General features: G+C 58.1%; 1 protein-coding gene across 6 annotated transcripts in view; it reads left to right on the forward strand.

The window, feature by feature from the left end:
- The window catches only part of TNXB (tenascin XB), a 56,567-nt gene that overhangs the window by 9,310 nt on the left and 33,720 nt on the right, over positions 1–13,537 (forward strand). For 5 of the 6 annotated variants that reach the window (XM_044255972.1, XM_044255991.1, XM_044255963.1 and 2 more), the window contains exons 1-2: positions 11,472–11,553; positions 12,603–12,896. In XM_044255972.1, the coding sequence (XP_044111907.1) occupies positions 11,550–11,553; positions 12,603–12,896 (298 nt within the window). In that variant the 5' untranslated portion in view covers positions 11,472–11,549. Of the gene's footprint in view, positions 1–334; positions 746–1,124; positions 2,964–3,460; positions 3,577–7,886; positions 8,044–8,239; positions 8,504–11,184; positions 11,554–12,602; positions 12,897–13,537 lie in introns of those variants that run through there. The other variant, XM_044256008.1, reaches the window with a different exon arrangement.

Raw genomic sequence — 13,537 nt, forward strand, 5'->3', positions numbered from 1 at the left:
AGACAGAACATACAGCTGAAAGGCCTAGACTAATGTAAGCTTGTAATATCTGTAGAACAAACAAAAGACCAGTGTGGATGGAAAAATAGAGACAAAAAAGTGGGAGGGGGGCAGGGAGCTGGGTAATCAGATAGCATCAGAAAGCAAGGTAGAGACCAAATTGGCCCAAGGAGGCTATCCCTTAAGTTTGGGCTGAATGTGGAGTTTACCATGCATAGGAGTTGATAGATTAGTCATGGGTGGTGGAACTGTGGGTGTGTATATTGGGGGAGGTGGGGAGCTATCTTGTCTCCTTCTCTGAAAAGCTGCTCACATGTGCCCTCTCTCCCTGCAGCCTCCTGAGTGATGCCAGCCCAATGGTTCCTAATCTCCAGACTGGCCCTCTTGGTACTGCTGGGCACAGTCAGAGCAGGCCCTTTCTCTCCACGGTCCAATGTGACACTCCCAGCCCCCCGGCCTCCTCCCCAGCCGGGGGGCCGCACAGTGGAGCCCGTTGGGGGAAGCCCCTCTTCTCGGCTTTATGAACACACAGTGGAAGGAGGGGAGAAGCAGGTGGTTTTTACCCACCGCATCAACCTGCCACCTTCAGCCGGTTGTGGTTGTCCCCCGGGCACGGAGCCCCCCGTTCCTGCTTCAGAGGTACAGGCCTTGAAGGTCCGGCTAGAGATCCTGGAGGAGCTGGTGAAGGGGCTCAAGGAACAGTGCGCTGGGGGATGTTGTCCCGCTGCAGCCCAGGCTGGCACAGGTGGGTAGATGAGGGGAGAGGGCACCAAAAAAGAGGAAGGTGGGGAAGTGGTTCAGGTTTAGGTGGGCATCACTTGTCCATAAAGGACCTTGGTATGAATTAGAAAAAGCATCTCTTCTTTCCCTTTGGGGGTGGAGAGTGCAGCCCCCAAACTCAGAGAGAGAAGTCACTAGGCTCTGTGTCAGCACTTCCCTCCCCTATCCCCAAGCATATGATAGGGCCTTGGGAGGCCACATATATTGACTAGAAGTACCTGGAAAGAAAGATGACCTTATGAAATGAGCCCCGCCTTGCTGGAGGGGCTCACGCAGGGGAGCACCGCACGGGCTTCTTCCCCCTCCCCAGAGAGATTGAATCCTGCCTCTCCCTCTTACTCCAGGCCGGACAGATGTCCGCAGCCTCTGCAGTCTCCATGGCGTGTTTGACCTGAGCCGCTGTGCCTGCTCCTGCGAGCCAGGCTGGGGTGGGCCCACCTGCTCAGACCCCACTGGCGCTGGGGTGCCCCCCTCCACCCCACCCTCAGTCTCCGGGTCCTGCCCAGACGACTGCAACGATCAGGGTCGCTGTGTCCGCGGGCGCTGCGTGTGCTTCCCTGGTTACAGCGGCCCCAGCTGTGGCTGGCCCTCGTGCCCCGGGGACTGCAACGGCCGTGGGCGCTGCGTGCAAGGCGTATGCGTGTGCCGCGCGGGCTTCTCCGGGGACGACTGCAGCCAGCGCTCCTGCCCCCGGGGCTGCAGCCAGAGGGGGCGCTGCGAGGACGGGCGCTGCGTGTGCGACCCCGGCTACACTGGCGACGACTGTGGGAAGAGGAGCTGCCCCCGAGGCTGCAGCCAGAGGGGGCGCTGCGAGAACGGACGCTGCGTGTGCGACCCCGGCTACACTGGCGACGACTGCGGGGTGAGGAGCTGCCCACGGGGCTGCAGCCAGAGGGGGCGCTGCGAGGACGGGCGCTGCGTGTGCGACCCCGGCTACACCGGCGACGACTGCGGCTCGCGGAGCTGCCTGTGGGACTGTGGCGAGGGCGGGCGCTGCGTGGACGGCCGCTGCGTGTGCTGGCCCGGGTACGCGGGCGAGGACTGCAGCACCCGGACGTGCCCGCGGGACTGCCGGGGCCGCGGGCGCTGCGAGGACGGCGAGTGCATCTGCGACGCAGGGTACAGCGGGGACGACTGTGGAGTGCGCAGCTGCCCAGGCGACTGCAACCAAAGGGGCCGCTGCGAGGACGGCCGCTGCGTGTGCTGGCCGGGGTACACGGGGCCCGACTGCGGCTCGCGCGCCTGCCCCCGTGACTGTCGGGGCCGCGGGCGCTGCGAGAACGGCGTCTGCGTGTGCAACGCGGGCTATAGCGGCGAGGACTGCGGCGTGCGCAGCTGTCCCGGGGACTGTCGCGGCCGGGGCCGTTGCGAGAGTGGCCGCTGCGTGTGTTGGCCCGGGTACACAGGTCGGGACTGCGGCACGCGCGCCTGCCCTGGCGACTGTCGTGGGCGCGGGCGCTGCGTGGACGGCCGCTGCGTGTGCAACCCCGGCTTCGCGGGCGAGGACTGCGGGAGCCGTCGGTGCCCTGGGGACTGCCGCGGGCGGGGCCGCTGCGAGGATGGCATGTGCGTGTGCAACGCGGGCTACGAGGGAGAGGACTGTGGCGTGCGCAGCTGCCCAGGAGGTTGCCACGGCCGCGGCCAGTGCCACGACGGGCGCTGCGTGTGTGACGATGACTACTCGGGAGAGGACTGCAGCATAAGGCGGTGCCCGCGCGACTGCAGTCAGCATGGCGTGTGCCAGGACGGCGTGTGCACCTGCTGGGAGGGTTATGCCGGCGAGGACTGCGGCCTCCGTACCTGCCCCTCCAACTGCCACCAGCGCGGCCGCTGTGAGGACGGGCGCTGCGTGTGCAACTCAGGCTACACCGGCCCCTCCTGCGCTACCCGCACCTGCCCGGCGGATTGCCGGGGCCGCGGGCGCTGTGTGCAGGGAGTATGCGTGTGCCACGTGGGCTATAGCGGCGAAGATTGTGGGCAGGAAGAACCTCCCGCCAGCGCCTGCCCTGGGGGCTGTGGACCCCGGGAACTGTGCCGCGCTGGCCAGTGTGTATGCGTGGAGGGCTTTCGAGGACCTGACTGCGCCATTCAGATGTGCCCTGGGGACTGCCGTGGCAGGGGAGAGTGTCGTGAGGGCAGCTGCATCTGTCAAGATGGTTATGCAGGGGAGGACTGCGGGGAAGGTGAGCAAGCAGCCTTCCCCAGTACCCTGGGAACTAGAGCCAGTGGGAAGGCCTGAGCCTGAGGCTTAGGAGCCCAGGCACCCGGAGGAAGAGGGAAGGAGGTGAATTATTGAGCAGAGGGGCGGAGGGGGAGGGATGTTTGTGTGGAGGGGGGCAGTCCAAGTAGCCAGAGAGCCGGTGTCCACTAGGGGCAGCAGAACCCCGGGGGCACACCAGCAGGCAGGCCCTGCTTCAGATCTCTGATGAGCAGCTTGGGGGCTCCTTTAGTTGCTTTTCCAAAGATTCTGTGTTTCTGGAGATGGCGGTTGAGGGGGGGAGGTAAAGGAAACCCCAAGGCCTGTTCAGACCTCTGCCAGTTTTGCATCACCTCCAGAGAGGAGCAGGAACTGGGATCAATCTTGCAGTATGGTCTGAGTACTGGGGCCTCCGATGGTAGGGTTGGGGGATGGGGGCTGCCTTGGGCTAACCACATCTCGGTATCTCATTCTCCTGAACAGAGGTTCCAGCCATTGAGGGCATGAGGATGCATCTCCTAGAGGAGACAACGGTTCGGACAGAGTGGACCAGGGCTCCTGGCACTGTGGATGCCTACGAAATTCAGTTCATTCCCACGGTGAGAGCTAAGCTGCAGGAGGTTGAGTGGGCCGGACTCAGAGGGGAGAGAGTGCTCACCTCAAGCCAGAAGTTCTGGGTAGTCAGCGGCCGAGTCCAGACTGGCTAGACTCCTGAAGCTGCTGTGAAGGCCTCCTCATCCTACCCCACACTTGGTCCAGAAGGCCTGTGCAGCATCATTTCACGGCTGCTGGAATGACCTCTGGTGACCATGAGCTCTGTCCTTCCTGAGGCTGTCCAGTCTGTTGCTGGTCATCACTGGTAGTTCTTTCTACCATCTAGAGCTGCCCCATTCTACATCTGTCCATTGGCCCTAGGTGGGCCCCCACCAGCATCAGAATGTTGCCTTTGCTTTCCCCCACAGCTTCCGCCACAGGCTTTCAGGTATTTGGAGACATCAGCCATCACCACACTCTTTGTTCTCTCCAGACCAACTCCCCTGCTCTCTTCACCCCTTTTCCCTAAGGCTTTGTTCTCTGAATTCTTCACATCCTGGGTTCCCTCCTCTAATGCCTCATGCTTTTTGCATTTGCCTCCAAAATGTGAGGGCAGACAGTCCAGTAGTTCTCCTGGCTAACTCGGGAGAGCCTGGCAGTTTTCTCAGAGTTGATGTGTATTAACTTGTGGTCACAAAAACTGTTTTGATCATATTTATTTCTTTAAGTGACTTTTATTATAAAAATCATGTAGGCTCAGTATAGACACTGTAGAAAATATAAATGAGGAAAAGAGAAAGAAAGAAAAGAAAGAAAAAAGATGACATTGGACTGTGTACACTTTTGTAGCCTAAATATAGGCCTTTACATGTGGCTCTGTTCAGTGTTATCTCTTTTGGTTTAGGCCAAGCTGTCTAGGCTGTTGCAATAATTTAAGTCTGTGAACTGGTTCTCCTGCCTCTATGTCATCAGTGCACTGCAAAGTATTCACTGTGTCTCCTTCCAAATTGCTTTTAAAATATTTGGGAGCACCCAAAGGACAAAGCCTTGTGGCCTCTCACTAGAGGCCCCCTTTTATGCAGATTGTGCTTTTATGATATGTTTGGCCTCCCAGTTCCCAATCATATGACATTTCTACTGTCTAACTCATGTTTTCTTGAATCTTCACACAAACATCACGGCTGATCTCCAAAACTCTGGAAGAATGAATAACTCCCAGGGCCTAAACCCTAGGAGGGCTCTAGGACAGAAGGAACAGCTCAGAGGTGCTGGCTGCCATCCCCACGCTAACTGGCCTGGTCATGCCAGACCCCTACTATGCTCTGTCTCTCCTCACTGGCTGGGAGAAGCAGAGGCAGAAGTCCCTACTTTGCAGCACAACCAATAGAGCTTGGGTTTTTTCCTTCTGTTAAAAAGTTGTTTTTTGTTATAAAAATAATTTAATCACAAGACAAGAATTTGGCAACTAGTGAAAAAAACAAATAATTCTTGGCTGCTTCACACTAAAACAAGCACTGTTAACATTTTTAAGTGTTTCTCCCACTCTATTCTTCTGTGTGTATATTATTGACATAGTTCTGATCTTGAGAGGTTGGGACTTTTAAAAGGAACTTTCCTAAGAAACTTCAGGGAAAAAAGAATTAAAATAAACACTTGGGAGAGAAAGAGCATGCAAGGCAGCATTGTCCTCTGCTCTTAGTAGATAGGAACCCAACCTTGAATGTTTCAAGCTGTGGGTCTTCCCAGCCAAAACCCTAGGCTTCCTCCCTCTGCATGTGCCAGGTGGGGTCTAGTTGGCCCATGCCCAGCTCAGCTTATCTCTGGGTATGAGCCTTTGTCACATTCTGGGTTCTCTTCGAACCCGAATGTGGAAAATACCCCTGTAAGATAGGTCCCCAGATAGCCCTTTTGCACTGCACCTTAGCCTGTGCTACTGGCCCTCCGACAGCTTTCTAAGCTTTCTGTGGCTGGCCCCTGGAATCGTGCCTCCTGTCCTGGCCAGCTCTCTCTGTCCATTTCTGGGGGCACAGAGTGTATTGGTAGCTGGCTGTCCTCTGGCACCGCCATCTTTTCAGAAGCCTATCTCCACCTAACCCTTTCCCTTTTCCAGAAGCATTTCTGTCTCAAAGCCCAGCCCTTTGCTGTTCCTGGCAAAGGGACACACCTAGTCACTGGAATGCTCTTCAGAACACGGAAGAGGAACATTCCTCCTTCTCCCTGACTCAGTGGTTCTCAAAGCGTATTCCCTGCACCTGCAGCATGGGATTTACCTGGAAGCTTGTTACACATGCAGACCGCAGGACTCCAGCCCGAGCTACTGAATTAGGAGCTCTGTGACTGGAGCCCAGTAGCCTGAACTGTAACAAGTCCTCCAGGGGATTCTGCTACACCAGAAGCCTGAGGACCACTCAGTCAAGGAATGTTGCTATTTTGCAAAAAGTCTGGTTCCTCTCTGAATGTGAGAGGAAGCAAAAGGTAACTGAGGGTCAGTTGAAGAGGAGGATCAGGCACTCTGCAGCTTAGAACCTGGGCTGTGCCACACTTTCACTGGGACACAAGACCTCGTAGCCCCGGAAAAGTTTGTGTTTGGGGTCTGGTCTGAAAGAGGGAGGAGGGGGTGGTAAGCTCCAGAGCCCAACCAAGATGGTGCCCCCACCTGGAACCATGACATTGGTATGGAGGACTGGGTTAGAAACTCACCAAGGATAATCGGTGAAGCGGCAGAGCTGTCAGCAAGGGGAGCCAGCATCTGCCTAGAGAGCCTGTCTCAGACCAGACAGATGACAGATATGGGACTTTGAGGGATTTGTTCCCAAATGGATCTTAGGAGAGAATAAGAGGTGTCTAAAAGGCTCACGTACGTGGTCTGAGGGAGAAGGAGAACTCAAGATGGGCTTGTCTCCCTGGAAGAACCAGACACCATCAGGGAGCACCCAAGGGATGTGTATGTGGTGGGGGCGGGGTGTAGTTATGTGTGTCAGGTTGGGTTGGGGCATAGGGGAGAGAGAACGAAAGAGAAAGTTCTGGCAAGGATGAGGACTTCACAGGCCTTCAGTTGAGATTCCTAGGCTGGACTATCCTAGGGCAGGGTGAGTAGGAGAGGAAGAGGGGGCCTGTGTGCCCAGGAAAACTTTTCAGCCAACAGAACTCTGACAAAGCTTTATTTCATCCTCAAGTCTACGTGGCCTCTCATCTGGTTTTATACTTTGGTATTTACTGTGTTGATTTCCCCACAATTTTCTTGGTTTAGGAGAGTACCTTTTGAAATTTCCAATCCTACTTGGCTGAATGGAGGTGTCCCCATCACGGCCAACATAGCTAAGCAGAACAGAGCGTCCTTATTAGCTGTCCTAGCTAGACAGCCCAGTGAAATTCAGGGCAGTTAGACTGCTCACAGATGTCCATTCCTCCTATTTCCCAGTGGCTGGCCCTCCAAGAAGACCCTGCTGGAGCAGAGGCTGGCATATTCTTGGTGGGGTCATCATGGATAAATCATAATACCTTCAATGTGTCCTTGGAGGGTAGTCATTTGCTCACAGGCATGTATGGCTCAGAGATTTGGGGAGGGTTTCGAGGCACCTTAAGATGTGGCCATACATTTAGCTACTAGAACATGAGATGAGGCAAGAGACTTCTTTCATCATGCCTAGCATGATGCCAGGTACAAAACTGGGAAACATATTTGTGAGGCTTAGAGCAGAAAGGCTTTGTTTTTGAGGGGCCTGCAGCCCTGCTCAGGAGACAAGAAAAGTACCTAAAGGGAAACGTCATGAACAGGGGTCACACCCACGTTACCAGCCAGGGGCAGGGTCTGTGGGGAGGAAGTGAGACTGGGAAGGTGCGTTCCTCAGTGACGTCATCTCTTGTGACAGGAGTGGCCTTGGGAGGCAAGGTGGGCAGGGTTGCATGGGGAAAGCCCAAGGGAGGATCCTGGCATGTGATGGGCAGATTTGGACAAACAGCTGATGAACCAGCTTAAAAGGTAGCTCCTGTGAGAGGGGGCTGTGAGGTCACACTGACTGGGGGGTCGAATCCCTGACACGTTCTTGGTGGTGGGGACCTTGGGCAAGTTATTTAATCCTTTTGTACCTCAGTTTCTTCATCTGTCCAATGGGAATAGCATGACCTCCTTCATAAGGTTCTTTTGAGGATTAAGTGAGTTCATATGTGTAAGTTGCCTAGTCCAGCATGTGGTAGATACTGAACGTTTTAGATGTTTTTGCTGCTACTGTCCATGCTCTCCAGCTGTATAGGAACCAGCTCCGCACAGCTCCATGTGGACAGCACCTGGAACTGGAGAGAGAAGACATAAGGGAGACTGGGTAGTAGGGGTGAGATAACGAGCCCTGATCCACTTGGTGCTCCTTTCTTGCAGACGGAGGGGGTGAGCCCCCCATTCACAGCACGGGTACCCAGCTCTGCCTCAGCCTATGACCAGAGAGGACTGGCGCCCGGTCAGGAGTACCAGGTCACAGTCCGTGCCCTTCGAGGGACTAGCTGGGGCCCTCCTGCCTCTAAGACCATCACCACCAGTGAGAGCTGGGGCTGTGGGCGGGGTGCTGGTTGGAGATCTGGATTTGAGGGTGGGTGGCTAGGAATCTGCCCCACCCCCGTCCCAACCCCAGGAAGGCAGAAGGGAGTGGTGGGGTGGGGACAGAGCTCTTAGAGGGAAAGCTGGTGACTGAGGACCTGACTCGCCCCGACCCCTCTTCTCTCTGATCTGGCTAGTGATTGATGGCCCACAAGACCTCCGGGTGGTGGCTGTGACACCAACCACACTGGAGCTCAGCTGGCTGCGACCCCAGGCAGAAGTGGACCGATTCGTGGTGTCCTATGTCAGCGCTGGCAACCAGAGGGTGCGGCTGGAAGTGCCCCCAGAGGCGGATGGGACAGTGCTGACTGACCTGATGCCAGGCGTGGAATATGTAGTGACTGTCACGGCAGAGCGGGGCCGGGCAGTAAGCTACCCGGCTTCTGTCAGAGCCAACACAGGTATGGCTGGCCAGGCTTAGCCAAGGTGCCGTTTCTCTGTACAGCCGCCCCTTCCTTGGGGGCCCATGTCTAGGGTTCACAGTCTCCTCTGAACGTGCCTTGGCGGGGTGTGTTGGAAAGCACCTGCTGGGGCCTTGCTGTGTGATGGCTGCCCTGGTACCTCAGGGGCTTGGAGTCCTGCAGGAAGGCTACGGGCTGGACCACAGGAGGAGCTGCCCCTGCCCCTCTGCCCCTAGGGAAGCAGGAAATAGGAGAGGCTGTCTGACCCACCAGCTGGGGCTGCAGGCGCTTGAAACAGGCACTGGGACAGCCCTGTGTTCACGGTGGTGGTCAGCCCTTGTAGGGACTGGAATCAGGCAGAGCAGAGATCGGCGTTGCTGGGCACTGTAGACTGGGGTTTGGGGAAGTTAGGACTCAGAGCAGTGATTTTCCACTAATCCTCAAGGTCTCTTAACAGATGGATATTTATTTTCTTTTCCTGTGACAGAGGGACGCCCACCTCGCAGTAGCTCACATTCTCTCCTCCCACTCCCCTTTCTCTCCTTCAGACACAGGGCCCCACCTGCTGGCTTTTCTCTTCTTTCTAGGGCACCAACAGTGGCGGGCTTGGAGGGCGAGCGGGGAGGGGCTCCCGGGACACTGACTCCTTTCTCTGGTTCTCTTTCCAGGTGGGGCTGGGGCACAGGCGAGAGGCCTCTGGCTCCCGCGGGGGGGCGGGGCAGGGGGACGGAGGGAGGGGCTGCCGTGGGGAGGGGCTGCTACTGACCTGCTCTCCCCTTCCCCCTTTTTTGCCCCCGGCAGCACCAGGCCACTACAGTTACCCGGAGGTGCGCCCCCCAGCCCCGTCCCCCAAGCCCCGTCCCCGGCCGGCTCCGGCCCCGCGCCCCCCGCGCCCCGCACGCCCCGCTCGGCCCTCGCGGCCCGCAGAGGAGGGCGAGGAGGAGCCTGGGCCTGGGCCTAGCCTGCCGCAGCCCCCTCGGCGGGCGTGGGGCAACCTGACGGGCGAGCTGGGCCGCTTCCGCGGCACTGTGCAAGACCTGGAGCGCCACCTGAGGGCTCATGGCTACCCACTGCGAGCCAACCAGACCTACGCGTCCGTGGCGCGGCACATCCACGAGTACTTGCAGCGGCGTCGGGTCGCCGCCGCCCCCGTCGGGTCCCCCGCCCCCTCGCCCCGCCGCCCCCACCCCACCGCCAGCCCCGACCCCGGCACCTGGAAGCGGGACTCCAACCAGGGCATCTACGGCCTCTCGCCCGAAGGCGTCAACCGGGTGGCTGCGCCCCGCCACCCCAAGCCCGAGGTTCTGGGCAGTTCTGCCGACGGCTCACTACTGGTGTCCCTTGACGGGCTCCGCGGCCACTTCGAGCGCGTGGTGCTGCGCTGGCGGCCCCAGCCGCCGGCAGAGGGCCCTGGCGGGGAGCTGACCGTGCCGGGCACCACTCGCACCGTCAGCCTACCTGACCTCAGGCCCGGCACCACCTACCACGTGGAGGTCCACGGGGTGCGGGCAGGGCAGACCTCCAAGTCCTACGCCTTCATCACCACCACAGGTAGCATGGGCTGGGGCCACGGGATTACCCATCCCCTGCCCAGCCTTGCCTGCCATTGGTGTCTGCATCCAAGAGTGCCTCCCACCGCCTCACTGCTCAGACCACCACTCCACCCCCACCACACCTCTCGGTCCAGGCTCCAGGGGACCCCAGCACAAAGCATGCCCTCCTGTGTCTCTGTCTCCACCCCAGGGGCCTCAGGGATACCCAGGGCGAAGGAGAGCTGGTCTTTAGCATTCCCCAGACACTTTGCGGGATTGCCATCCTGGGCATTGGAAGGGACTTTGGGGGAAGGAGGCGGGTCTACGAAAACACATAGGAGCAATATGAGTGGGGCACCCAGTGAAACCAGCACTTCCCCACTCTGACTCACTGTGGTGAGGATGGCTGAAGGCTGTGGTCAGTGGTTACTGTTTTCCACAGTTTGGCCTTGACCTCAGAGGGACACATCAAAACTGTGGGGATGGCCTTGGAGCCATCAGGCAGCTTGTGTCTGTGAGAGGTGAAACCACTGCTTCTTGAGCTGCCTTTCCAGACCTCTTGGCTCACGTCATGCTTGTCTATTCCACAGGAACGATGCCGGGCTCAGGGGAGGGCTGCCCTAGGGAGGGTTGTGGATATATTTTCCCCCCACCAGGGCCCAGATGCCACCTGAGCTGGATGTACCCCCCCACACACACACTCTCTCTCTCTTCCCTCTCTCTTCAGTACCCACTCTTCCCTTGCATCTGCCTTCCTTCCCTAACACCACATCTCTTCCTTTCTTCCAGGCTTCTCACTGCAGCACTAATGGAAGCCACGACCACCACCCTCTGGGGAGGGAATGTGCTTAGGGAGGGACATGGAAGTCTGTGGGGGCTGGAGGTCCCCTTGTGAGGGGAGGGATGGCTGGCTTTATTGCTTTTATTTATTGCCTGCAGGCCTGTCTGTTCAGAAATGTGGTTGACAGGGGTACTGAGAGGGCTGGGTAGATCACTGGGAGGATGAGGTGGCCCAGGGAGTGGACTCAGAAGCAGAAGAGGGCAGGTCTGTAGGCTCTTAGAGGCTAGAAGGCAGAACCTGGGGGTTGGGATTTCCTTTCTCTCTCTCATTCTCAACCCTCCTGTTTTTCTCACCCTGCCCTTTCCCAGGGTCCTCTCCTTCAGGCCTCTTGGGAGCCACCGATGAGCCTCCTCCCTCGGGCCCTTCCACGACTCAAGGGGTCCAGGCCCCAGAACTGCAGCAGCGCCCGCAGGAGCTGGGGGAGTTGAGGGTGCTGGGCAGAGACAAGACAGGGAAGCTCCGCGTTGCTTGGACTGCTCAGCCTGACACATTTGCCCACTTCCAGCTCCGCCTTCGGGTGCCCGAGGGGCCAGGGGTGCATGAGGAACTACTGCCAGGGGACGTCCGCCAGGCTCTGGTGCCCTCACCCCCTCCTGGAGTCTCCTATGAGCTGTCACTTCGTGGGGTCCCCCCGGAGGGCGAGCCCTCTGCCCCTCTCATCTACCAAAGCATTATGGGTATATCCTGAACTCTGCTCAGCTCACTGTCCTGAGGATGGGGGAGGGGCTGGGCCATCAGGGCTTCAGAGGAGGGATGGGGACTGAAGGGTTGGGCTAGTGTTTGGGTTGGAATGGTAAGAGCAAGGAGAGAGAAGGTTGGAGTTGAAGGTTCAGAGGAAAGAGGAACAGAGGGAGTCTTAGAAGAAGGATGTGGGGTGTGGGGCAGGGGAAAAGAGGATGGGAGGAGAAAAGTCAGAGGCTGGGACTGGGAGTCCAAGAGAGAGGTGGTAGGCTTCTGGCTTTCCACCTGCAGCTTTCTTTGCCCTGTATTCTCCCTAATTCCTGGTCACTAATAGATCTCTGCAGCTAGGTGTGGGAAGGCCTCCAGCCCTGAGGATACAGGCCTGTAGCCCCCTCTGCCCCTTCCCTTCCCCACAGCCCTGCCACCCCCACACTGGGTAGGCTAGGACAGTGGCCCCCCCGCCCTGGGAGGCTGGCCTGCGGTGGACAGTGCTCCATGGTTGCTCCAGCCCGTTTCTGCTGGGGACGAAGGTTTCTTAGCGTAGGGCGCTCCCGGCCAGCAGGGCTTCAGAGATGGATGAGGTTGGTGGAAGCAGTGAAACACTCACTTGCCCTCCCGGTCTCTCTTTATGGGACTTGGGTCTCTGCTCTGCCTGCTCCTCCAGGTGAAACTCAGCACTAGGAGAGAGGGCGGTAAGGGAGAGAAAAGTCCAAGTGGGGGACGGAGAGTCTCCAGCTGCTCCAGAGCAGCAGTGAGGAAGCTCTGACTCAGGAACAACCTGGAGGGGGGGACCCAAAACTCCCCCAGAGCTCTTGATGTGGCGAGGGATGCTTGCAAGGGATGGGGAAGCTAGCACAAGGGAAGGGCCAAAGCTCTCACTGCAGAACAGAGGGCTGCTCATGGAGGCCTGGGGGGGAAGGAAGTAGAGGCCTTGAGGGATGGAGATGTCCAGGAAGGAGGGACCCAGTGGGCTGAGGAGAGGGAAGGAGACCAGGGACAAAGCAGTGGTCGAGGCCACCTGCTTTACTTTTGCCCCACATTCTAGACAGGGATGGGGCGAAGCCTGGGAAGCCCTTGGCCCAGCCACGCCTGGGCGAGCTGATGGTGACTGACCCAACCTCCAACTCTCTGCTCCTGCACTGGACGGTCCCTGAGGGCGAGTTCGACTCCTTCGTGATCCAGTACAAGGACAGGGATGGGCCCCAGGTGGTACCTGTGGAGGGATCCCAGCGCTCAGCCCGCATCACTAACCTGGACGTCGACCGCAAGTACAAATTTGTGCTATATGGGCTCCTGGGCAAGAAGAGGCATGGGCCCCTGGTGGCTGAAGCCAAGATCTGTGAGTGAGAGCAGTCACACCCACCCCTACCCCTGGCCCCTGTTTGGTCTTGAGGGAGGTCTTCCCAGTGCTTTGGAACTCCAGGAAGGCTCCCTGGAGGCCATGGTGCCTGAGATGAATCCTGAAGGAAAAGCAGTGGTAGGTCCAGCAGAGGGGTTGAGGAGGGTGGTGCAGACAGAGGGAGACATGGAGAGTGAGGCAGGAGCGAGTGTGGCCCTGGAGGAGAATCCGTCTATTTCCTCTGGATGGAGAGCAGGACACCTGGGGAGCAGAAGGGACGGGGCTTGTGTGTGTCTGACTGAAGAGTTTGGAGCTGCTGTGAGGGTCCCGGCCGGTGTGGGGAGGGCTCTGAAGGGTTTTAAGTGGGAATGATGTGATTTGCTACTTATCTTACAAATAACAAGGGGGCTGCTATAAAGAATTGCTGGAGAAGTGAGTTAAGAGCCAGCAACAAATGATGCGGGTCTGCCTGGGATGGAGGCTTGTGGGAGGTGAAGGACAACGAGGAGGCCCAGGCACTCCCGTGTTCCTAGAGCAGACAGACAGTCCCTTGCGCTGAGGTGAGGAACAGAGGAGGTGAGGACCAGCACAGCTTGGGACCCTTCGATAAACCTCTTCGGAGCATTTGTTAACAAGATGTT

Source organism: Neovison vison, chromosome 1 (assembly GCF_020171115.1).
Source record: "Neovison vison isolate M4711 chromosome 1, ASM_NN_V1, whole genome shotgun sequence".
NCBI classification, from domain to species: domain Eukaryota; kingdom Metazoa; phylum Chordata; class Mammalia; order Carnivora; family Mustelidae; genus Neogale; species Neogale vison.